We start from the raw sequence: 25,039 nt of genomic DNA, 5'->3' as shown, positions 1-25,039 counted from the left end.
TTCAGAGCTTGGGGACTTTAAAGCTCATTCACAAACCAGTTGTTTTATCATTGCAGACCTTCCCCCAGCTGAGCAACTGGTTTGCTGAGCCCATCAGCTGCCCAACAGCCCCGGGACAGAGTCACATTTCAGGTTGGTTCTGCCCTAAATATTTTCAACTGCATCCACACCTTGAAGCTTTAACACACCGGATCTTAAGATCGAGGCCAGTTTTCAAGTGGAATTAAGAGCTCTTGCAGCTGTTCCCACAGCTATTCCCAGCCCTCCCTAGGATTTTTGAGAGCACATTTTAGACCAGGGAATGTCTCCTGTTGCTGTGCAGATGAGCACTGCTGGAGAAAACACCCTGTTCTCCCAGTGCTACCCAGGACAAAGCACCAGGGAATTTTGGTCAGATTTCAGGGACTTTTTCCCCTAAATTTGCTGAGAAAGAATTTGGAGTAAACATGTGACTTTAAAGTGGTTTTAAAGTCATAACATGCACATGTGCTACAGCCCAGAGCTGCCCCTTGCCCCCTGGCTTCCCAAGTGCATGACTCAATCCTCATCTTGTGAGTCCACAGGAAAAACACATTTCCTTTTGCAGGCATCTCCCTGAGGTAACTCAGTCACTTCGCCCTGATACCAACCCCAAAGGCTGTTAATTGAAGGAAGGAACTGAAGCACCTTCCTAAGAATAGCAGGATTCCAAGATAAACCAAACTCATACCTTCAGGAATTCTGTTATACAGTCTGTCAGCTGCTTGTTCCCTTGGATGTTTAACTCCAGCTCATAAAATTTAGACACAAGTTTGGACTCCCTGCCACACTGGTTGCAGCTAGGAGTGAAGAAAAAGAAGACAAAGCCACAAGGTCAGTTCACTGGTTCACATGCCCCCAACTCCCCAGCCACTAGAAAACTGCTCCTTCTGCTATAAAAGCAGGAGGACAAAGTTGGTTTAAGTGTGAATTCATGTGGTTCACACCTCTACACCATGAACACTCTGCCAAAAAGGTGGTAACATTATCCACCAAGAAAAGCAGGAGGTTGCAACTCACATTTTATATCATTTTCCAGGTGAAATCCACAGCTCAGAGAACACAGGAATGAAACTATGACACCTGAGTACTCTTCATTTGCTGGCTGCAGGATTTTCATTTCCATTCACGCGCTCCCAGGTTTCATGAGCAAATTTTCATTAAGGGATTAAAAGGAGCAGGAGAACTGCACCACCACACACACAGCACCAGCAAAGTGAAAATCCTCTCACGAAACGTTTCAGCAGCACCTCACCTGCCTGCTCCAGTTGTGAGGATTTTTCCCCCCCTTCAACTTCTTCAAAAACATGTAAAAAGCTACAGACAGCTTCACCCCCAAGACCTGACACTTACACTGTCACGTAGGCATATTCTCCACAGAACTGCTTTTGAACAATATTTCGGACATCTGGGTTTTTTTGTTTGGATAAAGTATCTTCCAGCAGTGACATGAAGAGTTTGGAAAACTCCTGGGCATCCTAGAAAAGAAAACCAAGTCAACAACCCCTTCCCCCAGCACAAAGCCTCATCACAACCTTGTCACTAATTGACTGCAAATTACCCACAGCCCCTACACACAGTGCATTGAATAGTTTAAAAAATGGAAACAAACAAAAAAAACAACAAACAAAAGTGGGGAGAAAGAAAGAAAAAGAGGAATTTGCCTGAAAGGAGCTGTGAGGACCTCGAGCTAACCTGGCTCCCAGCCAGCAACACCGGGTGGTTTGACTCCTGCCCTGCTCCTCACAGGGCTCTGGAAGGAAAAAAAAACCTCCTGCAGAGCTTTCTAGCTCATTAGGGCTCAGCTTTCAAAGCTCAGCACATGCAACACAGGCTGGCCCTGCCTGCACCGTAAGTGAGAAGAAAAATAAACAGCCCAAACCAGCTGCCCTGAGAATTCATCCTCTTCTGCAAGGCTTGAGAGCTTCCCCGTGCTCATCCCGGGGCCTTCTTCTCCCCCTTGCTCTTCTTTGCTTTCCTTTCCCAAACCAAAGGGGCTTTGGCCTCTCCCAGCTGTCCTTTCCATCATGTGTGGGTCAGGAGTGACTGCCTCCTTCCCCCCCACCCCCTTCTGAGGAAATGCCTGCTCGTGCTCCAACTCTTCCTCCAACAATCCCTCCCTTCCCTCTCAAAGTGTCTTTTCAAGCCTCTATTCTCCCGAGCCCTCTTCAGCTTCAGCCACAGCCCTGCAGGACTCACCAGGACTCTTCCCCTTTCTAACAGGGCTTCCTCTGCCCCACGCGCTCCCTCGGGACCTTCCCTGGCTCTCAGTGACCCGACCAAACATCTTCTGGCCCTGCCAAGACCCTTCAAGCCCCCTGAGCCACCCACTACCAAGGATCTCCCAGCCCTAGGAGGAGCAGCCCGTGAAACACCTATGAAATAACCCTCAGGGCACCTTCAACTCCCAGCCAGTTGTGCTGGAAGATCAGGTGCTAACACACTCCCTGTCCCCATCCCACCACTCCTTGGGCTCCTCCTGATCACCTCAGCCTCCTCTTGACCTTCTTGGCCTCCTCCACATCTCCCTGGGCTTCTCCTGATCTCCTCTTTGGCCTCCTCCTGATCTCCCCAAGCTCCCCTGACCTCCTCGGCCTCCTCCTGATCTCCCCAGGCTCCCCTGACCTCCTCCTGACCTTCCCAGGCTCCCCTCAGCCTCCCCCTGATCTCCCCAGGCTCCCCCTGGCCTCCTTGATCTCCCCACTGGCCTCCCCCTGATCTCCCCAGGTTCCCCCTGCCCTCCCCCTTGGCCTCTCTCTGATCTCCCCTCCCCACTGGCCTCCCCCTGATCTCCCCAGGTTCCTCCTGATCTCCCACTCAGCCTCCCTTGACCTCCCCAGGCTCCTCCAAACCTCCCCCACCACTAAGGGCCTGGAGCACTTCCCTCCTTTGTGCCTGCCCCGAGATCTTGGCCCTAAACACAAACACAAAAGGGGGTTTCTGGTGTCACAACAGTTCCTTGAGAAGAGCTAATTCCTGGTGGGCAGGTCCCAAACCCACCTGCTGCTGCCCCGTGTCCAAGCCCAGCGCCTTGACGAAGCCCGAGGGGTCGATGTAGCGCCGCTTGCTGTTCTGCAGCAGGGCAAACAGGTACTGCAGGTGTTCACAAATGGTCTGGGGCTCGTAGTCTGGCAGAAAAAGAAAGTCACACAAGGCAAGGAATTTGGGACAAGAGAGAATTTGAGGGCAGGGGGTTCCAGGTAATTTGCTTGTTCCTCCTACGTACGGGTAAATGTCAGGATGAGAAGTGACGTGGGGTGGTTTGGTTTTTTTAAGGTGTTTTAAATTATGGTGACAATTGAAGTGGTTCATGTCAGTGGTGACATGCAAGGCCCACAGCAGGGCAGGGGATAATTTAGGTTGGAAAAGACCCTTAAAATCATTGAATAAATACCCATAAATCACCCATAAATACCCCACAAGCTGTGAGTGAAGAGCTGAAGCAGCGTGTGCCGATTACCCTGCAGCAGCTGCTGCTTTTTTACCCTAAATGCTGAGAATTTATTTCAAATTTTAATCTAATCATTTAGGTTGAACATGAGGAGGAAATTCTTCCCTGTGAGGGTGGTGAGACACTGGAACAGGTTGCCCAGAAAAGCTGTGGCTGCCCCATCCCTGGCAGTGTTGAAGGGCAGGTTGGATGGGGCTTGGAGCAGCCTGGGCTGGTGGGAGGTGTCCCTGCCCATGCAGGGGGGTTGGATCTAAATATTTAAGGTCCCTTCCAATCCAAACTAATCTGGGATTCTATGAAAAACTGTATAAAAACAGGGACAGAAGAAATCAGGCAGCTGCTCTGACCCTGAGGACACTCACAGTGCCACACCAGACACAAAGGATGTCACCCAAGGCCACCACACCAACACTGAGGGCACTGGGAGTCTCACTTGTACCAGGCACCCAAATTTCCATCCTCCCATGGAAGCACAGACCAGCCCCAGCTCACGTGCTTCCAACCCCAGCACCATCACTGAGCTGGGAACCAGTTTGGGAAGCAAGAAAAGAACTGCAAATGGCACTTTTCAACCAGATCAGATCACCCTGATTTCAAAACTATTCCAGGTTAGTTACGGTTTGATCCTAAAAGCCCAGACTCACAAACACCAGCGTGGATGCTGGGTGGCAGCTTCACCCATTAGTTCACCCAAAGCCCAAAATGTATAGAATCACAGAATCCCAGACTGGTTTGGGTTGGGAGGGTCCTTAAAGATCATCCAGTTCCAACCCCCTGCATGGGCAGGGACACCTCCCACCAGCCCAGGTTGCTCCAAGCCCCATCCAACCTGCCCTTCAACACTGCCAGGGATGGGGCAGCCTGGGCCAGGGTCTCACCAGCCTCAGAGGGAAGAATTTCCTCTTCCTGTCCAACCTAAATCTCCCCTCTTCCACTTTAAAGATGTTTCCTCTTGTCCCATCCATCCCTGCCCTTGTCCCAAGTCCCTCCCCAGCTTTCCTGGAGCCCCTTCAGGCACTGGAAGCTGCTCTAAGGTCTCCCTGGAGCCTTCTCTTCTCCAGGCTGAACACCCCAACTCTCCCAGCCTGGCTCCAGAGCAGAGCTGCTCCAGAAGAAAACGAGCAAACCCTGTGACAACCCCATCTTGCACCCACCTTTGTCCCTGGGGAGCCCCTCTGCGCGCTCGCTGCAGGTGCTGGGACACAAGTAGAGGGCCTGTCGGAGCTCCAGGTTGAGGAACCACATCTGCAAGAAAGTGTTGACGTAGCAGGTGGCGCCGAGGTTGGTTAGGCCCACGAACGCATTCTGGGGTGAGAGAGAAAGCAAGAGTGGTCACTGCCTGCTGGGGGGGACAAGCAGAGAGCCAGCAGCTTGGGGGGAGAATTTTTGGGGCTGTTTCTTGGGAAAAAGCCATTCTGGAGTCACACAAAGAGCCACAAGTCAAGGTGCCTGGCTATGGGGAGGGAGGGAAAGGTGTCACCTACAGACCAGGAGAGGCTGGGGGCTGAGCTGCTGGAGAGCAGCTCTGGGGAGAAGGACCTCAGGGTTCTGGTGGACAACAGGGTGACCATGAGGCAGCAACGTGCCCCTGTGGCCAAGAAGGCCAATGGTCTCCTGAGAGCATCAAGAAGAGCCTGGCCAGCAGGTCAAGGGAGGTTCTCCTGCCCCTCTGCTCTGCCCTGGTGAGGCCCCATCTGGAGAACTGGGTCCAGCTCTGGGCTCCCCAGTTCATGAAGGACAAGGAGCTGCTGCAGAGAGTCCAGCACAGGGCACTGAGATGCTGAGGGGCTGGAGCATCTGCCTGTGAGGAAAGGCTGGGAGAGCTGGGGCTGCTCAGCTGGAGAGGAGGAGCCTGAGGGGGGATCTGATCAGTGCTGATCAATATCTCCAGGGGGTGTCAGGAGGATGGGCCAGACTCTTCTCAGGGGTGTCCAGGGACAGGACAAGGGGCAATGGGCACAAACTGGAGCACAGGAGGGTCAAGTTAAACATAAGGAAGAACTTCTTGACTGTGAGGGTGACAGAGCCCTGGGACAGGCTGCCCAGGGAGGCTGTGGAGTCTCCATCCCTGGAGACATTCCAAACCCACCTGGATGTTCCTGTGGGATCTGCTCTAGGGGATCCTGCTCTGGCAGAGGATTGGACTGGGTGACCTCCAGAGGTCCCTTCCAACCCTGATCACTTTCTCACCTCCCCTCCTCCCCCGGGGGCTGGAAGGGCAGGGGATGTTTTGGGGGGCAGGGAGGTACCTTCTTGCGGCGCTCGCAGTTGGGGTCGTCGATGTTGTGGAAGGTGTTCTCATCTATCTCACCCAGCCAGACGTGCTCCCCGATGCCCACCAGGCAGTTGGGGTTCCCCCGGCAGTTCCTCCTGTGGAACCAGTACCCCCAACTGTCACCCCTGTGGAAGGGACACTGTGGTCCCTTGGGGGGTGGAACTGTGGGGGATGAGGACAATGAGGGACCCCATGAACAGGGTGGGGCAGGAGGGCCCCACGCTCCCAGAAATGGTGTTTAGGGACAAACAAGGAGATGGAGAACTAGAGGATGGAGGGAAAAGGGATCCTCAGGAAACAGTAGTGACTGGGAGGGGGTCCCTCCACCAGGGGAGCCAGGCAGGGAGACAGATCCCCCACAAGCCAGGTGAGTGTCCCCTAAAAATCTGAAGAGGCAGGCAGGGAGAGGGGTCCCCCACAATCCCAAGGGAAGCCTGTGTATCGGAGGGGTCAGGCAAAGAGAACCTGCCCCCCAGCCCCGGGGAATGAGGGTCCCAAGGAAGGGCACAGAGAGGGTCCCATCGACCCTGAAGGACCCAGAAGGGCTGCGGTGCTTCCCCAGCCCCGCGGGAGGGAACAGGAACGCGGGATCCCCCCAGCCCGGGGGTGAGGGCCCCAGAGGAGGGAAGGGAGGGAGCCCCAGGACACCCCTAGGCCGGGGCTGGGCTCGCTGCGGCCCGGGCCCGGGGGCGGTACCGGCAGGCCCCGCGCTGGCAGGGCTCCAGCCCGACGCGATAGGCCGCTTCGATGTGCTCCTGCGCCACCGCCTCGGGCGGCACCGTCTCGGTCCAGCGCCACGCCGCCTTCTCCAGCTGCAGCCGCGGCGCCATGGCCGCCTGCCCCCGGGGCTGCCCCCGGGCCTGCCCCGGCCCCGTCCCGGTCCCGTCCCGGTCCCGTCCCGGTAACCGCCCGGCCCGGCCCCTCCTGCCGCCGCCGTCACGGCCGGTGACGACACGAGCGCGACGCGCTGACGGGCGCGAGGCGCTGACGCCATCGGGCTGCGACAGGCGGGGGCGGGGCCTGCGCGGGGCGGGGGGACCCCGGGACCCCCAGACTCCCCGCACCCCGGGACCCCCCGCACCCCGGGACCCTCCGGACCCCGGACCCCGGGAACCCCGCACCCCGGGACCCCCGGGACCCCGAGACCCCCCGCACCCCGGGACGCCCCGCCCCGTCCGTGCCGCACCCGCCCCTTCCCGCCCGCACAGTCCGGCCCGCCCCTCCCCTGCACCCCCGCACCCCCCAGCGGCCATGCCGTCCCCTCCGCCCCCCAATACCCCTCCATGCCCCCCCCGAATCCATACATCACCACCCCCCGTGCCCCCATAACGCACCCCCTATACCCCCCATCCCACACCCCCCAATCCCCCAGATGCCCCCCCATGTTATCCCCCCTCCAATGCCCCCACCCACCTACAGACCCCCCCATACCACAGCCCCCCAACACCTCCCCATACCATAGCCCCTATACACCCCCTCCACACCACACCCCCCTATACAACCCCCCTCACCATCCCCCCCATGACCCCCTAGACACCATCCCATACACCCCCAATGCAGCCCCCCCAAACCATGCCCCCCAATACCCTGCTATACCACCCCCAATACTGTAACCCCATAATACCCCCCATACCCTACCCCCCAAAACCCCCCTTTACCATCCCCCATCCCGTACCCCCCAACACCCCCCATACACCCCCATCCCCCCCCCCCGTGCCCCCCGGCGCACCCCACACAGGCACTGGCAGTTCTCTCTTCTTTAATGGCTGTCCCCAAGGGGGGGGGGTCCCCCCCAGCACCCCCATTCTCCCTCACACCCCCACCCCAGGGGCCTCGGGCGGCCCGGCCGCCCCACCACAGTCTCGGGGGGCTGGTGGGGGGGGAGGGGGTGTGTGTGTAAACATTTTTGGGGGTCCCGGCCCCCCCCCCCCCAGGGCCACCCCAGGGCAGCAAAGCACCGTTTCCTCCTGGCTTGTTGGTTGGTTGGCTTGGTTTTTTTTGGAAAATAATAAAATTGGCCAAGTTCCCCCCAAAATGGCTTGGGGGGGGGGGAAGGGGGCGGGGTTAGGAGGGGCAGGGGGGGGCGGGGAGCCCCCCCACGGCTCCGTGCCGCAGGTCGATGGGGTGTCGGGGGGTCCCGGCGGGCGCCAGCGCCAGGCCCCGCAGGCAGCCCGTGAGCCCCGAGGGGAACCGGCCGCCCGTCAGGCTGCGGGGGTCGGGGGCACCACCTGCGGGGACACGGGGTGGGGGACACGGGGGTGGGGGACACGGGGGTGGGGGACACAGGGTGCGGGGGACACGGGGATGTGGGGGGACAAGGGGATGTGGGGGGACATGGGGATGTGGGGGGACACGGGGGTGGGGGGGACAAGGGGATGTGGGGGGGACATGGGGATGTGGGGAGACACGGGGGTGGGGGGGGACAAGGGGATGTGGGGGGACATAGGGATGTGGGGAGACACGGGGGTCGGGGGGACAAGGGGATGTGGGGGGACACGGGGGACATGGGGGTGTGGGGGACACAGGCATGTGGGGGGACACGGGGGTGGGGGGGACACGGGGATGTGGGGATGTGGAGAATATGAGGACATAGGGACACGGGACACGGGGATATTGGGGGACACGGGGGTGAGGGGGGACATGGGGGTGGGGGGGACAAGGGGATGTGGGGGGACACAGGGATGTGGGGGGACACGGGGGACATGGGGGTGTGGGGGACACGGGCATGTGGGGGGACACGGGGGTGGGGGGGACACGGGGTGCAGGGGGACACAGAGGTGGGGGGATGTGGGGGACACGGGGACGTGGGGAATATGAGGACATAGGGACACAGGGGACACGGGGATATTGGGGGACACGGGGATGTGGGGGAGACACGGGGATGGGGGGATGTGGGGGACACGGGGGTGTGGGGGACACGGGGATGGGGGGATGTGGGGGGATGTGAGGAATACGAGGACATGGGGACACAGGGGATGCGGGGATATGGGGGGACATGGGGATGTGGGGGGACATGGGGATGTGGGGATGTGGGGGATACGAGGACATGGGGATATGGGGGGACACAGGGATGTGGGGGGGACACAGGGGGACACAGGGATGTGGGGGGACACAGGGGGACACGGGGGACGTGGGGATGTGGGGGACACGGGGGACATGGAGGACACGGGGATGTGGGGAATAGGAGGACACGGGGAGATGGGGACACACATGGGGGCATGGGGACACGGGGATATGGGGGGGCACATAGGGGGACACGGGAGACATGGGGATATGGGGGGGACACGGGGACACAGGGGGATATGGGGCACACGAGGACATGGGGATATGGAGGGACACAGGGGGATGGGGGGACATGGGGACACGGGGACACAGGGGACATGGGGATATGGGGGATAAGAGGACATTGGGACACGGGGACATGAGGACACAGGGAGACATGGGGATATGGGGGGACACCGAGGGACACAGGGACACAAGGACATGGGGATATGGGGGGACATGGGGACACAGGGACACAAGGACATGGGGGGACACGGGGACACAGAGGACATGGGGATATGTGGGATACGAGGACAGGGGGACATAGGGGAACACAGGGGACATGGGGATATGCGGGGACACAGGGATATGGGGAGACATGGGGACACAGGGACACATGGGTGGGGGGCACCTGCTGTGTGCTGTCCCATGTCCCTGCCCATGGCCATCCCACAGCCCATCCCATGTCCCAGCAGATGTCCCCACCCCATGTCCCACCATGCATTCCAGCCCTTGTCCCAGCCTATGTCCATCCTGTTTTTCATCTTGTCTCATCCCATGTCCCACCCCAGGTCCCAGCTTGTCTCCCACCCCACATCCATTCCATGTCCCACCCCATGTCCACCCACGTCCCTCACCCTGTGCCCATCCCATGTCCCACCCCACATCCCACCCCATGAAACAACCTGTTTCAGCACAACCCACCCCACATCCATCCTATGTCCCACCCTGTGTCCACCCCATGTCCATCCCATGTCCATCCCATGTCCCACCCCATGTCCCACCCTGTGTCCACCCCATGTCCATCCCATGTCCCACCCCATGTCCCACCCTGTGTCCACCCCATGTCCATCCCATGTCCCACCCCATGTCCCCCCGGGTGCCACCGTACCCACGTAGACGCTGCCCTGGGTGTTGGCCATGACGTTGGCTCCCGGTGACTCCCCGCTCACCGGCTCCTCCCCGTCCACCTGCAGCCACCCGCGCCGGCCCTCCCTGCGTGGCACTGTCAGCACCCAGACCCCCACCCAGACCCCCACCCAGACCCCCCCTCGCCCCTGCCCACCTCGTCACTGTCACCCGGTGCCACTCGCCATCATTGACGGGGTCTTCTGAGACAATGGTGGCCTCGCCACTGCCCAGCTGGTAGCTGCAGGGGTGACATGGGCTCAGCACAGATGACACCCGGTGGTGGCACCGGGCACCCTGGGGGAGCACCCTGGGTGGGCACCCTGGGGTGTCACCAGTCCCCCCCTCACCTGAACACCAGGTGCCCGTCCTTCAGGCCGAGGCCAACGAAGTCCTTGGCTTTTCCCCCCTGGCCAGGTTCCTGCAGGTGCAGGGGGGGGGGGGGGTGAGCAGGGTGGGGGCCACCCTGACCCCCACCCTACGGAGGGGCACCCCGCTCCCCTCCCGGCGCTGTCCCTGTCCCCTCTCACCGCCCCGTGCCACAGCAGCAGCCCCTCCGCGCTGCCCGTCCGCAGCTCCAGCTCCAGGGTCTCGGGTGTCTCTGGGGGGCTATGAAGAGGGGGGGGATGGGTGGGTGCAGCCCCCAGGGAGGGTGTGAGGGTGCAATGGGTGCAGTGGTGCAAGGGTGCAGTGGTGTAATGGGTGCAGTGGGTGCAAAAGTGCAGTGGGGGCAGTAGTGCAAGGGTTCTGGGTGCAAGGGTGCAATAGGTATGGTGGGGGCAGTGGTGAATGGGTGCAAGGGTGCAATGGGTGCAAGGGTGCAGTGGTGCAAGAGTGTGGGGGTGCAGTGATGCAATGGGTGCAATGGGTGCAGTGGTGAATGGGTGCAAGGGTACAATAGGTGCAATGGGTACAACGAGTGCACTGGTGCAAGGATGCGATCGTGCAAGGGTGCAGTGGTGCAAGGGTGCAGTGGGTGCAGCACCCCACCATGGGTGCAGCACCCTGGGAGGCTGCAGTGCCATGGTGGGTGCAGCCCCCCAGGCAGGGTGCAGTGCCATGGGTGGGGGTGGACCCACGCCCCTGGGCAAGGGTGTCCCTGTCCCCGGTGTCACTCACCCGCGGGGAAAGAGGTAACCAGGCAGGGCCAGGTAGGATCCGTCCCGGAACGCGGCGCTGAACTGGCCGGGGGCGTCTGGGGGGACAGGGGGGTGAGGGGGGGGAAGAAGAGGAGTGAGGAGGGAAGAGAAGGGGGGAAAGAAAAGGGGGCCCTGCCACCCCCACGGTGTCACTTGTGGGTGCAAAAAGGGGGCAAAGGTTGCAGGGACCTACCGCCGCCCCCGCTGCCCTCCTGCCAGTCCTGCTCCAGCTCCGCCAGTGCCAGGCCTGTGGGGAGAGGGGTCAGGGGAGGGGCGACACGTGTCCTGCCCCCCGCCAAGTGTCCCCAAGTGTCCCCCGACTCACTGTGCTGGCAGGAGGGGCCGGTGTAGCCGGGGGGGCAGATGCAGGCGTTGTCCCGGCAGGTGCCCCCGTGCAGGCAGGGGTTGGGGTGCAGGCAGCGGTTCTCCTCCCGCTCACAGTGCAGCCCTGGGGACACGGGGGACACGGGTGGGTGACACGGGCAGGCCCGTCTGCTGCCCTGGGGTTTGCTTGTGCACAGCACACACGCAGACGTGCACACTTGCACGCGAACTTGCAGACCTGCACACGCACAACACACGTGTGCAGACACGGGGCACAGACATGCACGCACGCACACGAGCAGAGCACACGCAGATGCACACACACGCACGCACACACACACGCACGCACACACAGATGCACACACACCCCCACACGCAGAGCACACGCACGCACAGACGTGCACACGAACTTGCAGACCTGCACACGCACAACACACGCGTGCAGACACAGGGCACAGATGTGCACCCACACACAGAGCACACGCACGCACAGACGTGCACGCACACACACGAGCAGAGCACACACGGATGCACGCACACGCACACACAGACGCACACACACACGGATGCACACACACACCCCCACACATAGATGCACACACACACGGATGCACACACACACACCCACACACACACATAGATGCACACACACACGGATGCACACACCCCCCCCACACGCAGAGCACCCCCACCCACACCCCTCCCCCCCACCTCCCCCTCCCCCCCCGCGGGCCCCCCCCTCACCGCCGAAGCCGGGGGGGGCAGAGGCAGCGATAGGCGGGCCCGGGGGGGGGCAGGGGCAGGCAGCGCGCGCCCCGCAGGCAGCGGCCGGGCCCGCACGGGGAGCGCTGCCCGCACTGCCCCAGCCCGCGGCTCCGCACGAAGCCCTCGCTCAGCTCCAGCCGCTTCCCGTTGATCGTCACCTGGGGGGGCACACACACACGGGGGGAGGGGGCGTCACCCCTCTGGGAGCGTCCTCCCAAGCCCCATACCCTGCCCAGGGCACCCTAGCGAGGGGACAGCACCGAGGGGATCCCACCAAGAAGACCCCCACCAAGAGGACCCCACCGAGGGGACAGCACTGAGGGGACATCACCAAAGGGACCCCAATGAGAGGACATCACTGAGGGGAGCCCAGGGAGGGGACCCCTCGAATGGAGCCCACTGAGGGGACCTCACCGTGGGGACACCACCGAGAGGACCCCACCAAGAGGACCCCCAGCAAGGGGACCCCAGCAAGGGGACCCAGGTGTCTGGGCCAGGGATGTCACCTCTCCAATGCAGCCGCGGAAGGAGACGTTGGTTGGGGGGCGCAGGGGGGGCTCGGTGCCCCCCAGGTACAAGGGGCTGTGCAGGTTCAGGCCTTGGCTCTTGCCGGGTGACGAGCGCGTCACTGGGGTGGCATCATCCACCACCAGGGTCCCGTCCTTCTGCACCCGCTCCGCTGTCACCGTGTGCCACCGGCCCAGGGCCACCGGCTCGGCGCTGCGGAGAACAGCCATGCCTGCGGGGACACGGTGGTGGCATCACAGGGGGCTGGGGGACACCAAGGGACAGCAGGGGACACGAAGGGTGTTTGGGGACATGGGATGTGCCCTTGGGATCCTGGTGGTGACACGGGACCCCAATGGTGACAGAGGATGCTGGTGATACCAGGGGACCCAAGGGATGCCCAGGGATCCTGGCAGCACCTGGGGACCCCCAGAAATGCCAAGGGATCCTCAGTGACACCAGACGACCCCACTGATGACCAGGGACCGTGGTAGCATCTGGGGACTAAAGTGATGCCAGGGGACCCCAAGGAACTATGGTGACACCCAGGTATACAATGCCAGGGGACCTCAGTGACACCAAGGAACCCAACTGATGTCTGGAGACCCAAGCAGTGGCAGGAGACCCTGGTGACACCATGAGACCCTGGCAGTGGACCCCAAGGAGGCTAAGAGCTCCTTGTGACACTTGGGGACCCCAGTTGTGCTAGGAGTTCCTGCTGATTCTTGGGGACCTCAATGACACCAAGGGAACCCAGTGAGACTTGGAGCCCTCAGCAGTGCCAGGCGACTCCACTGTGGCTCAGAGACCCCCGTAATGCCAGGTCACCCCACCTAAACCCACGGCCACCAGTGCCCCCAGGCCCCCTGTCCCCCCGCCTGCCCACCTGAGCCCAGCTCGTAGCGGAACTCGAGGTGGCCGCCGACCATGGCCAAGGCCACGTAGTCCTCGACGGGGGCGGCTTTGCCGGCGCTGAAGAGGAGGAGCCCGTCGGGTGCCCGTGGCAGGAACTCGGCCTCCACCCGCAGCTCGTGGTGGACGTTGGTGAGGGGTGGGTAGGAGACGAAGGCGCCCACCTCCTCGAAGGACGGCACCGTCACCGCCTCACCTGCCACAGCCCCGTCAGTGCCCGGCCGGTGGGACCCCGATCTCCACCCCCATGGTGGGACCCATCCTCTATCCCCATGGTGGTGGGACCCCATCCTCCCTCCCCATGGTGGGACCCAAACATCCATGCCCATGGTGCCCATCTCTGCAGGGTAGTTCCCAGACCCATGCCCATCTTCCCAGCATGGTGTCCAGCCTGTGTCCCCATGTTGGTCCCCAAACCCCCATCCCCATGGTGCCCATCTCCCTGTGGTGGCACCCAATGGCCCATCTCCACCATGACCATGATATCCATCTCCCCATCATCACAGTCTCCCCCAGGGTGGTCCCCACTACATGCCCATGTCCCCAGGGTGGCCCCAGCCATATCCCCCTGTCCCCAGGGTGGTCCTAGACATGTCCCCATCTCCCCAGGGTGGCCCCAGCCATATCCCCCTGTCCCCAGGGTGGTCCTAGACATGTCCCCATCTCCCCAGGATGGTCCCCACCCCAACCTCATGTCCCCATGGTGGCCCCAGCCATGTCCTCATCTTCCTGGGCAGTCCCTACTGCATGTCCATGTCCCCAGGGTGGTCCCAGCCCCATGCCCACCTCCCTGGGGCAATCCCCACCCCATGCTCATGTTCCCAGGGTGGTGCCAGCCCTGTCCCCATGTCCCCGTGTCCCCACTCACCCTCAGTGCATCTCTCCCCAGACTTGCCCAGGTGGCAGCGGCAGGTGTAGCCCTGCCCGTCCGGCCGGTTGACACAGGTGGCATCAGGCCCACATGCCTCTGCAGGGTGACAAGCCATGAGCACCCACTCAGGGAGAGACAGCTGGGGGGAGGGGACGTGCCCAGGGGTGGCACTTTACCCGGGTGACAGTGCAGAGCCTGTGAGTACTCGCAGTTGCTGCCAGTGAAGCCGTGGGGACAGCGGCAGATGTAGGTGCCACTCTCGGCGTCCTGGCACACGCCACCATTCTGGGGGGTGGGTGACATGGGTGTCAGCGATGGGTGGGGACGGGTGGCGATGGGTGGGCATCACCCCCTTCCTCATCCTCACCTGGCACGGGCGGTCCTGGCAGGTGGGACAGCTGGAGACACCGTGTGCCTGCAGGTCCATGTCCCCAAAGGCCACCTCCTCCCCTTGGATGCGCAGCTGGCGCACACAGCCTGGGGTGGGATGGAGATGGGGGGTGGGGGGAGTAGTGTGACACCCTGCCCATCCCCACCTCACACTCCCACCCCCTAAAAAAAACCCCAACCCCACTCACCCATGAACCCACGGCTGAGCCCCGTCTTGGCCAGGGCGCCGAGATCGGGGTAACCCCCCAGGTAGAGCTTCTCATCCAGATCCAGCCCCTGGAACTTCCCCTGCGGGCACAGGCGGGTGGGCACCCCCTCCAGCACCCCCACCCAAGCAAGAAACACCCCCCAACCTTAGAAAAGAAATTACCTGGGAGGTGCCATTGACCGGGGGGGTGCCCGTCCAGCTCCAGGGACCCCCGGGTGAGGTTGCGCCGCAGCCGCACCGTGTGGTACTCGCCCAACCGCAGCGCCGTGGGGTGCCGGATGGTGGCCATGCCCGAGCCCGCGTCAAACCTGGGTATTGTTGGGGAGGGGAGGGGGTGACAATGGGTGTAGGAGGGTGCTGGCACCCATCTCCCACCTCCCCTTTGCCCCCCTCGGAGCCCCCAGTTCCTGGGTCTCACCGGAATTCGGGGCGCCCGCCCACCAAGCCGAAGGAGATGAAGTCGGCGCCGTTGTTTTTGCGCTGCCCGTTGTAGAGGAGAAGGCCTGAGGGGCGAGAGTGGAGGGGTGTGCACCTCAGAGGGGGGTCACACTACAGGCGTCACCCCAAAGCACCCCCAGGATGGAGGAGAAATCTCTCCCCCCCAGAAGGTGGAAGGGGGTGGTTGAATAGAGGAGAGGAAGGAGAAGGGAGGAGGGATGGAGGGAAGAATGGAGAGGACATGGGGACACATGGGGACATGCTGGGAGACACTGGGCCACACCAGGACAACATGGGGACACACTGGGACACACGCTCACCATCAGCAGCATCAGGTCGGAAGGTGATGAGGATCTCAAACCACTTGTAGGCGTCCTTGATGGTGGGCAGGGGCAGGAAGGAGCGGGGCGTCTGCCCGAAGTAGGGGACCAGGTGCTCTGTGGGTGGGGTGGGATCAGGAGGAGGGGTGTTGGGGTACGGCACCCCCCCCACCACCACCCTGTCCATCTGTCCGTCCTCACCTCGCACCCTCAGGACATAGTAGGCCGTTTCCCGGCCGCGCGGGTTGGCGGCGGCGCAGACATAGACGCCGGCGTCCTCGTGGGCCACGGCCGGCAAGGTCAGGACGTTCCCCTCCACCCGGGCCCCCTCCGGCAGCTCCCCCTCCAGCTGAGTGGGGCAGAGTGGTCAGCACCCATTGGGTGCCCCCCCCAACACCCGAAACCCCCATCCCTGCATCCCATCACCTCACCTTGCTCCAGGTGATCTCTGGCACTGGGAAGCCCGATGCCAAACAGGGTAAAACAGCGGCAGAGCCCAAGGAGACTTCCTTCACCTCCGGCTGCCCCGAGATGTGGGGGGCGGCTGGGGACAGAGGCACAGGGTGGGGCTGGTTGGAAAAGACCTTGAAGGTCACTGAGTCCAACCATGAACCCAACTCTAATGAGGCCACCACTGACCCATGTCCCTCAGCACCACATCTACACAGCTTGGAAACCTCTCCAGGGATGGGGACTCCCCCCCTGCCCTGGGCAGCCTGGGCCAGGGCCTGACAACCCTTCCCATGAAGAAACTGTTCCCAATCCCCATCCTAAATCTCCCCTGGCACAACTCGAGGCCATTTCCTCTTGTCCCATCGCTTGTTCCTGGGGAGCAGAGCCCGACCCCCCTGGCTCCAACCTCCTCTCAGGCAGCTGCAGAGCCAGCAGGTCTCCCCTCACCTCCTTGTCTCCAGGCTGGACACCCCCAGCTCCCTCAGCTGCTCCTGCTCAGACTGGTGCTCCAGCCCCTTCCCCAGCTCCCTTGCCCTTCCCTGGACACGCTCCAGCCCCTCCATGTCCTTCTTGTCCTGAGGAGCCCAGAACTGACTCCAGGTTTCCAGGTGGCTCCACTAGTGCCCAGCAGAGGGGGACAATCCCTGCCCTGCTCCTGCTGGCCACCCCAGTGCTGACACCAGCCATGATGCTGGTGGCCTTCTTGGCCACTTGGGCACACCCTGGCTCATGTCCAGACTAACACCCCCAGCTCCTTTTCCATCAGGCACTTTCCAGCCACTGTGCTACAAGCCTGGAGCATTGCCTGGGGTTGTGGTGACCCAGGTGCAGGACCTGACACCACATACGTCCCCAGCCCTCCCTGTCCTCATCCCCACCTTGCACGTGGAGGATGAGGTGGGACTGGACGGTGCCCACAGCGTTGGTGGCAGTGCAGCGGTACTGCCCGGCGTCCGCCCGTTCCACCCGCTGGATGGTGAGGGTGCCAGCACGGACCAGCACCCCGGGACGGATCCGACCACCCACTTTGCTCCAGGTGACGTGGGGACGGGGTTCACCCAAGCCCAGGCACTCCAGCTCCACCTCTGTCCCTGCCAGCACCGTCTGCACCGCTGTCCGGATGTTGATCACAGCCTTGGGGAGAGCTTGGGGGGGACAACAGGGTTTTGGGGTACCCCCCGTGGCATGGGGGAGGCATCATGGTCCAGGGTGTGAGGTTCAGGAGTGAGAGATGGGAAAAAATTGGGTGCTCAAGGGCATGGGGAAACTATTGGGGTGTCTGTGGGCATGGGGAGAAATTGGGGGTGTTGGGGTGCCCTTGGGTATGGGGAGAAGTTTGGGGAAGTGGGTGACTATGGGCATGGTGAGAGGTTGGGGGTACCAGGGCCCTCATTGGTGTAAGGAGAGACTGAGAGTCTTGGGGTGCTCGTGGGCATTGGGAGAGATGGGGGGTACCAGGGTGTTGGGGGGCATGGGTGGAGATGAGGGCCATGGTCATGGTGGAAGGGACAGTGGGTGCCCGTAGGTTTGGGGGATGGGATTTCCAGGGTGTCCATGTTGGTGAGGGTCAGGTCAGGGGGTGCCCCTGGGTTTGGAGAATGGGGATCCTGGGGTACTGGTGTTCATGGGGGTCAGGTCAGGGGGTGACCCTGCGTTTGGGGGATGGGGTTCCCAGGGTGTCCACACTGGTGGGGTCAGGTCGGGGGGTGCCCACGTCCCCCAGGTGTGGGGGCTGCTCCTACCCTGGATGGTGAGGGTGGCCCTGTCCTCTGCGTGTCCTCCTGGGGCGCTGGCCCGGCACACGTACACCCCCTGCGCCCCCCACGCCAGCTCGGACAGCCTGTGGGGACACAGCTGGGGTGTGGGACCCTGCAGGGGACAGGTCCCCACCACCCCGCATCCCCCCATCCTTACCTCAGCACCCCGTCCCGCACACTGTGGGTGGGGGGCAGCTCCCCACCCTCCTTCAGCCACTCCAGACGCGCCCGGGGGTCCCCAGAGATGGTGCAGGTGAACTCAGCCGTGCCCCCCAGCCCCTTGACCAGGCTCCCCGGTGTCACCCGGACGGTCAAGGGTCCACCACCACCACCATCTCCACGGTCAACGGTGGCACCTGGGCGGGACGCAGAGCCATGATGGCACCTGGTGGCAGTGGCATCCCTGGCACGTGGCCTCCCTGGGGTGCCAGGACTCACCGTGGACCATCACATGGGCGAAGGTCTCAGCGGTGCCCACGCGGTTGGTGACGAGGCAGCGGTAGGTGCCGGCATCGTCGGGCAGCGCCGGGCTGATGCGCAGGAGGCTGGCGCGGTGGCTGGCGCGTGCCGAGAGGCTGCCATTGACCTTGTCCCAGGAGTAGAGCAGTGGGGGGGTGCCATGGGCCAGGCACTGCACCTGCAGCATGTCGCCAGCGTGCACCACGCTCTCCTCCGGCAGACTGGTGGCGTATGGTGGTGCTGGGGGGATGGATGGTGCTGTCAGAGCCCAGTCACAGCCAGGATGGGGCAATGGGTGGGTCAGTGGGGCAATGGATGGGTCAACAGGGCAATGGATGGGTCAGTGGGGCAATGGATGGGTCAACAGGGCAATGGACAGGGCAATGGATGGGTCATCTCCAGGAGATGGACAGATGGGCACATGTGGAACAGGTGAATAATGGATGAGTCCACCAGAACGGAGGAGTGTGAGAGAAGACGGAAAGAGGGGTGTGAGCTGGGATGGACCAAAGGTGGATGGATCCATGGGCAGGATAGTGGGGGAGACAGCAGAAGTAGTGATGGGTGCGCACAGCACTGGGACAAAGATGGACCCATCCAGGGGAAGGGCTGGATGATGGACAGGAGATGGGAGGAGGACACGTGTGGAATGAAGTGAGGCTGGATCCCAGAGGACGGGCTGGCCAGAACCAGGAGGGGCAATGGAGATGGCCCGTGCTCAGGAAGGTGGGGTGGAGGAGGAACAGGCAGAGGTGACACGAGGGGACCTAGAAGCACCACCTCCTCCCCCCGTCACCCACTTACTCTCCACGTGGAGGGTGACGAAGGCCTGGGCGGTGCCGGCGGCGCTGCTGGCGTTGCAGATGTACTGCCCCGAGTCCTGCAGGGCGGCGCGCGGGATCACCAGGCTGCCGTTCTCCACCCGGTGCTGCCAGGGCAGCGGTGCCCGCAGCTTTGACCACTCCAGCCGTGGTGCCGGCTCACCTGAGGGTGACACCAGCGGCCATCACCTTGGCATCAGGGTCTCCAGGGGCGGGATGTGTCCCTGCCCACCCTTTAGAATCATAAGATGGTTGAGGCTGGAAGGGTCCTTAAAGACCATCTAGTTCCAACCCCCTGCATGGGCAGGGACACCTCCCACCAGCCCAGGTTGCTCCAAGCCCCATCCAACCTGCCCTTCAACACTGCCAGGGATGGGGCAGCCACAGCTTCCCTGGGCAACCTGGGCCAGGCTCTCACCAGCCTCAGAGGGAAGAGTTTCCTCCTAATGTCCAACCTAAATCTCCCAAATTCCAGTTTTAATCCATTCCCCCTTGTCCTCTCCCTCCCTGCCCTTGTCCCAAGCCCCTCCCCAGCTTTCCTGGAGCCCCTTCAGGCACTGGAAGGTGCTCTAAGGTCTCCCTGGAGCCTTCTCTTCTCCAGGCTGAACACCCCAACTCTCCCAGCCTGTCTCCAGAGCAGAGCTGCTCCAGCCCTTGGATCATCTTCATGGCCCTTCTCTGGACCCTCTCCAACAGCTCCAGCTCCTTCCCAAGCTGAAGGCTCCAATACTGTAACCAGCTCTTCAGGTGTGGCCTCACCAGAGCAGAATAGAGGGAGACAATCACCTCCCTGGCCCTGCTGGCCACCCTTTCCACCATCCTCACCATACCTCTGGCCATGCAGTGCAGCGTGGCAGTGTCCCCAGCCACCACGGTGACAGCAGGTGGCACGATGACCTCGGGGGCGCCAGGGTGCCGCTGTGCCGCCTCCACGCTGATGTCCACCCGCGCCTGCGCTGACCCCAGGGCGCTGTGCGCCGTGCAGACGTAGGGCCCGGCGTGCTCCGGCTTGGCTGGTGACAGCTGGTGGAGCCCGGGGGGACATGGGGTGGGTGGTGAGCACTGGGCACCCACCAGCCCCCTGCGGCACCCTGGGATGCCCCCTCACCTGCAGGATGGCCTGGCTGTCCATGTGCAGCAGAGTTTGGTGCTCCACCTTCTGCCGGGAGCCCGGCCGGCTCCAGCGCACCAGCGGGCGCGGTTCACCCCGGCCAAGGCACTCCACGCTGAGGGACTTGCCCTCCTGCACTGTCACAGGGCCTGGTGGCATCACCGACACTGTGGGTGCTCCTGGAGAAGGAGGAGGGCATCAGCATGGGGATGAGGACACCACCGCTAAGGACATTGGCATGGGGATGGGGACACCATCAACCCAGGAGCATCTGGAGCCCGTGGAGGACATCAGCGTGGGCATGGGGACCTCGCAACCTCAAGGGTGTCTGGGGGATATCAGCATAGGGACCTGGGCACCATCACTCCAGGAGCACCTGAAGCGTGGAGAGGACATGGGGATGGGGACACCATCACCCCAGGGATATGTGAAGCATGTGGAGGACACCAGCACGGGGACAGGGACAGAGACAACACCACCCCAGAGGCATCTGGAGCAGATGGGAGACACCAACATGGGGATGGTGACGAGGACACCACCAGCCTGAGGGCATCTGGAGCACATGGGGACAGGGCCACCCCAGCCACCTCGCACCTTGCACCAGGAGGTTGACGACGCTGCTGGCGACGCCGAAGCGGTTGGAGGCCACGCAGTGGTAGGCGCCCTGGTTGCCCACGTGAGCACCAGAGATGGAGATGACTGAGCCATTGGTGCTGATCTTCACGTTATCTGGGCAAGAAGAAGCTGTCAGCACCAGGACCATCCTGGGGACCACACCAGGGCCATCCAGGGGACCACCATACCTTGGAGGTGTTGGCCTGGTCCCATCCGCCATGTGATGTTGATGGGCTGGGCACCATCGTGGACACGGCACTTGAAAGTGGCATCTTCACCTGGGGCCACCACCATGCTGTGCGGGTCGATGGAGATGATGGGGCTCTGCAGACCTGCAGGGACAAAGGGACAGGGAAGCCACCAAGGTCACCCATGTCCCCCTGCTGTCCTCTCTCATCCCATGGCCACACTTACGGTAGCTAGAGCTGTCACGGGAGGTGACAGTGACAGTGATGGTGGCCTCACGGGACATGCTGCCCATGTCTGCCCGGCACACGTACTCCCCTGAGTCGGCCACCGAGAGCTGTGACAGCCGCAGGCGGGACCCTGAAACCTGGGGACACAATGACAGGGGATGGTGGCCGTGGGTGGCTGTTTGATGCCACCATCCCCCCACCCTCCCAGTGTCCCCACCTACCTGGTGCTTGGCTGGGAGTGACCCCCCACGCTTGTACCAGGTGATGGTGGCTTGTCCCTGCCCGGCCACCAGGCAGTCCAGGTCTAGGGTCTGTCCCTCGGTGACAGAGGATGCCGAGGACTCGATGCGAATGGGCGGCGTGACACCGGCTGTGCGGGTAACCATAAATGTCCCCACCAGTCCCCAGCACCCATGGGGACCTGCCCCCCCCAGGGTGGCACTCACCGTGGGATGGGTTGGCTCCGTCATCAATGGTGACGATGAGGGACGTCTCCTGAGTGACACCGCCCGATGTCACCCGGCACACGTACTCCCCTGAATCGGCTGCTGTCACCTGGGGGATGCGCAGGCGGGTGCCCGACACCTAGTGGGGACAATATGGGGACAGGTGAGTGCTGGAGAGCAGGGGACGGGCTGGGCTGTGGGGTGACACTCCTCTCTGTTCTCTACCTGGTGGCCGGCAGGCAGGGAGCCACCACGCTTGTACCAGGTGACAGTGGCAGGGCCCGATCCTGCCACCAGGCAGTTGAGGTCCAGGGTCTGTCCCTGGGCGATGGCCGAGGACGAGGACTCGATGCGCAGGGGCTGCGTGACACCAGAGGCTGGGGGGGACAGCAAAAGGGGACATTTGTCACCAACGTGGTACCTGCCTGTCCCCAAATGCTGCTCCCTTGCTCACACTCACAGTAATAGGTGCCAGCACCACTGGGCACGGTGACAATGACAGAAGCCTCCTGTGTGACAGTCCCCAGGGTCACCCGACACACGTACTCCCCTGAATCAGCCACTGCCACCTGGGCGAGGCGCAGGCGGGTGCCCGACACCTGTGGAGATGACAAGTTGGGGACATGTCAAGGGTTTGAGGTGAGGCTGTGCTCCATGGGTGATGCCACCTCCCCTGGCGTCCCACCTGGCTGTTGGGGGGCAGAGCCCCCCCGCGCCGGTACCAGGTGACATGGGGGTGGCCTTGTCCTGCCACCATGCAGTTGAGATCCAGGGTCTGTCCCTCGGTGACAGCTGCAGAGGAGGTCTCGATCCTCACCGGTGGGGTGACACCGACAGCTGGGGGTGACAGTGGGGTCAGCCAACGTGTCCCTGTCCTGTCCCTGTGTCACCTCCCACCTGTCCCCAGTACCATAAGAGGAGCCACTGCCAGTCTGGATGGTGACGATGAGGGACGTCTCATGGGTGACACCGCCCGATGTCACCCGGCACACGTACTCCCCTGAATCGGCTGCTGTCACCTGGGGGATGCGTAGGCGGGTGCCTGATACCTGGGGGGGGGGCGGTGACACAGGTGACAAGGGGTCACAAATCTCGTGGAACCCCAAAACCCCCTTTATTCTCCCAAAATGCTCCTCCCGTGTCCCCTACCTGGTGCTTGGCTGGCAGGGCCCCCCCACGCTTGTACCAGGTGACAGTGGCCTGTCCCTGCCCGGCCACCAGGCAGTTGAGGTCCAGGCTCTGTCCCTCAGCCACAGAGGAGGATGAGGACTCGATGCGCACCGGGGGGGTGACACCGATGGCTGGGGACAGAGATGGCAGGGTCACCCCAAGGACACTGCGGCACGGTCCCCATGTCCCCTCCCAGTCCCCACTCACGGTAGGCGCTGGCCCTGCTGGGCTGGATTGTCACCATGATGGAGGTTTCCCTGGTGGTGGCCCCGCTGGTCACCCGGCACACGTACTCGCCCGAGTCGGCCGCTGTCACCTGCAGCAGGCGCAGCCGGGAGCCGGACACCTGCGGGGAGGGGACACAGGAGTCACCAGGGCCACTGGAGCTTCCACGGGGCCATCAGTGCTTGCTTGGGGCCAGCTGGGCTTGCATGAGGCCACTTTGGCTTGCATGAACCACCTTGGTTTCCAGGGGGCCACCAGGGCCACCAGTGCTTGCATGGGGCCAGCTGGGCTTGCATGAGGCCACCTGGGCTTCCAGGGGGTCACTGGGTTTGCATGGGCCACCAGGGTTTGCATGGAGCCAACTGGGCTTGCATGGGGTCACCAGAGATGGCACAAGGACCACCCAGGCTTGCATGGAGCCAACTGGGCTTGCATGGGAGTCAACTAGGCTACCTGGGCTTGCACAGAGCCATAGGTCAACCCCAACCACCCCCCTTGGGGACATGCCCCTTGCTGTCCCCTACCTGGTGCTTGGCAGGCAGGGACCCCCCGCGCTTGTACCAGGTGACAGTGGCCTGTGTGGGGCTGGCGATGACACAGTTGAGGTCCAGGGTCTGTCCCTCGGCCACGGGCGACGATGGGGACGAGGTCTCGATGTGCAGGGGGGTTGTGCCACCTGGGGCTGTGGACCAAGACAGGTTAGAGACCATGACTGCCAACATGTCAGCCCTCTTAGGGACACCGGGAACCCAGGAAGCTGGGATGGGCACACACAGCCATGGCTTCTCCAGAGGATGATTCATGCCAGGCTCAAGGACACCCCTGAGTAATGTCCCCTGTCCCCTCCCAGTCCCCACTCACGGTAGGCGCTGGCCGCGCTGGGCTGGATTGTCACCATGATGGAGGTTTCCCTGGTGGTGGCCCCGCTGGTCACCCGGCACACGTACTCGCCCGAGTCGGCCGCTGTCACCTGCAGCAGGCGCAGCCGGGAGCCGGACACCTGCGGGGAGGGGACATGGGGGTCACCAGGGCCCTTTGGGCTTCCATGGGGCTGCTGGGGCTTGCACGGGGCCAGCTGGGCTTAGATGAGGCCACTTGGGCTTCCACGGGGCCACCTGAGCTTGCATGGAGCTGTGCACCAACCCCAACCATCCCCCTTGGGGACAACCCTCTCACTGTCCCCTACCTGGTGCTTGGCAGGCAGGGACCCGCCGCGCTTGTACCAGGTGACAGTGGCCTGTGCGGGGCTGGCGATGACACAGTTGAGGTCCAGGGTCTGTCCCTCAGCCACAGCAGAGGATGGGGACTCAATGCGCAGGGGGGTCGTGCCACCCGGGGCTGGGGACCAAGATAAGAGGGTGACACCAGTGACCAGGGCAGAGCCCCCCAGCACAGGCACGAGACACGGCTCCGTGCAGTGGCACACAGGGACCCTCCACTGGGACCGTCCCCTCCCAGTCCCCACTCACGGTAGGCGCCGGCCCCGCTGGGCTGGATTGTCACCATGACAGCAGACTCCTTGGTGGTGGCCCCGCTGGTCACCCGGCACACGTACTCGCCCGAGTCGGCCGCTGTCACCTGCAGCAGGCGCAGCCGGGAGCCGGACACCTGCGGGGAGGGGACATGGGGGTCACCATGGCCCTTTGGGCTTCCACAGGGCTGCTGGGGCTTGCATGGGACCAGCTGGGCTTGTATGGGGGCCACTAGAAAGCTGAAGTCTCCTCAAGTGCCACCTGGGCTTGTGTGGAGCCACTTGGGCTTGCAAAAGTGCCAGTTGG

General features: G+C 62.7%; 2 protein-coding genes across 6 annotated transcripts in view; both read right to left on the bottom strand.

Annotated features, from left to right (window-relative positions):
- Window positions 1-6,670, bottom strand: part of USP48 (ubiquitin specific peptidase 48) — a 38,714-nt gene extending 32,044 nt beyond the window's left edge. For 3 of the 5 annotated variants that reach the window (XM_051637354.1, XM_051637357.1, XM_051637355.1), the window contains exons 1-6: window positions 6,441-6,669; window positions 5,719-5,839; window positions 4,624-4,774; window positions 3,019-3,146; window positions 1,372-1,496; window positions 710-818 (exon numbers count right to left, since the gene is read on the bottom strand). In XM_051637354.1, the coding sequence (XP_051493314.1) occupies window positions 710-818; window positions 1,372-1,496; window positions 3,019-3,146; window positions 4,624-4,774; window positions 5,719-5,839; window positions 6,441-6,574 (768 nt within the window). In that variant the 5' untranslated portion in view covers window positions 6,575-6,669. Of the gene's footprint in view, window positions 1-709; window positions 819-1,371; window positions 1,497-3,018; window positions 3,147-4,623; window positions 4,775-5,718; window positions 5,840-6,440 lie in introns of all 5 variants that reach the window. The other 2 variants (XM_051637358.1, XM_051637356.1) reach the window with 2 other exon arrangements.
- Window positions 6,671-7,486: 816 nt separating this feature from the next.
- HSPG2 (heparan sulfate proteoglycan 2) overlaps window positions 7,487-25,039 on the bottom strand; it is a 55,345-nt gene continuing 37,792 nt past the window's right edge. The window contains 44 exon segments of the mRNA XM_051637685.1: window positions 7,487-7,972; window positions 9,898-10,001; window positions 10,072-10,155; window positions 10,265-10,335; window positions 10,445-10,523; window positions 11,034-11,109; window positions 11,247-11,300; window positions 11,379-11,501; window positions 12,122-12,137; window positions 12,139-12,300; window positions 12,649-12,881; window positions 13,536-13,757; window positions 14,430-14,528; window positions 14,609-14,717; window positions 14,800-14,909; window positions 15,011-15,110; window positions 15,193-15,216; window positions 15,218-15,338; window positions 15,449-15,533; window positions 15,789-15,905; window positions 15,990-16,137; window positions 16,220-16,332; window positions 17,120-17,386; window positions 17,984-18,081; window positions 18,156-18,354; window positions 18,437-18,697; window positions 19,262-19,441; window positions 20,109-20,301; window positions 20,387-20,568; window positions 20,984-21,118; window positions 21,193-21,336; window positions 21,419-21,557; window positions 21,642-21,790; window positions 21,867-22,005; window positions 22,092-22,243; window positions 22,327-22,465; window positions 22,552-22,703; window positions 22,777-22,915; window positions 23,016-23,167; window positions 23,244-23,382; window positions 23,786-23,943; window positions 24,123-24,261; window positions 24,448-24,599; window positions 24,731-24,869. Coding sequence (XP_051493645.1) covers window positions 7,809-7,972; window positions 9,898-10,001; window positions 10,072-10,155; window positions 10,265-10,335; window positions 10,445-10,523; window positions 11,034-11,109; window positions 11,247-11,300; window positions 11,379-11,501; window positions 12,122-12,137; window positions 12,139-12,300; window positions 12,649-12,881; window positions 13,536-13,757; window positions 14,430-14,528; window positions 14,609-14,717; window positions 14,800-14,909; window positions 15,011-15,110; window positions 15,193-15,216; window positions 15,218-15,338; window positions 15,449-15,533; window positions 15,789-15,905; window positions 15,990-16,137; window positions 16,220-16,332; window positions 17,120-17,386; window positions 17,984-18,081; window positions 18,156-18,354; window positions 18,437-18,697; window positions 19,262-19,441; window positions 20,109-20,301; window positions 20,387-20,568; window positions 20,984-21,118; window positions 21,193-21,336; window positions 21,419-21,557; window positions 21,642-21,790; window positions 21,867-22,005; window positions 22,092-22,243; window positions 22,327-22,465; window positions 22,552-22,703; window positions 22,777-22,915; window positions 23,016-23,167; window positions 23,244-23,382; window positions 23,786-23,943; window positions 24,123-24,261; window positions 24,448-24,599; window positions 24,731-24,869 — 5,961 coding nt within the window. The 3' untranslated portion in view covers window positions 7,487-7,808.

The sequence above is a fragment of the Apus apus genome, chromosome 20 (genome assembly GCF_020740795.1).
Source record: "Apus apus isolate bApuApu2 chromosome 20, bApuApu2.pri.cur, whole genome shotgun sequence".
Classification (NCBI taxonomy): Eukaryota; Metazoa; Chordata; class Aves; order Apodiformes; family Apodidae; genus Apus; species Apus apus.
The sequence above is the reverse complement of the archived record's forward strand: the minus strand, read 5'-3'. Positions and strand labels throughout refer to the sequence as shown.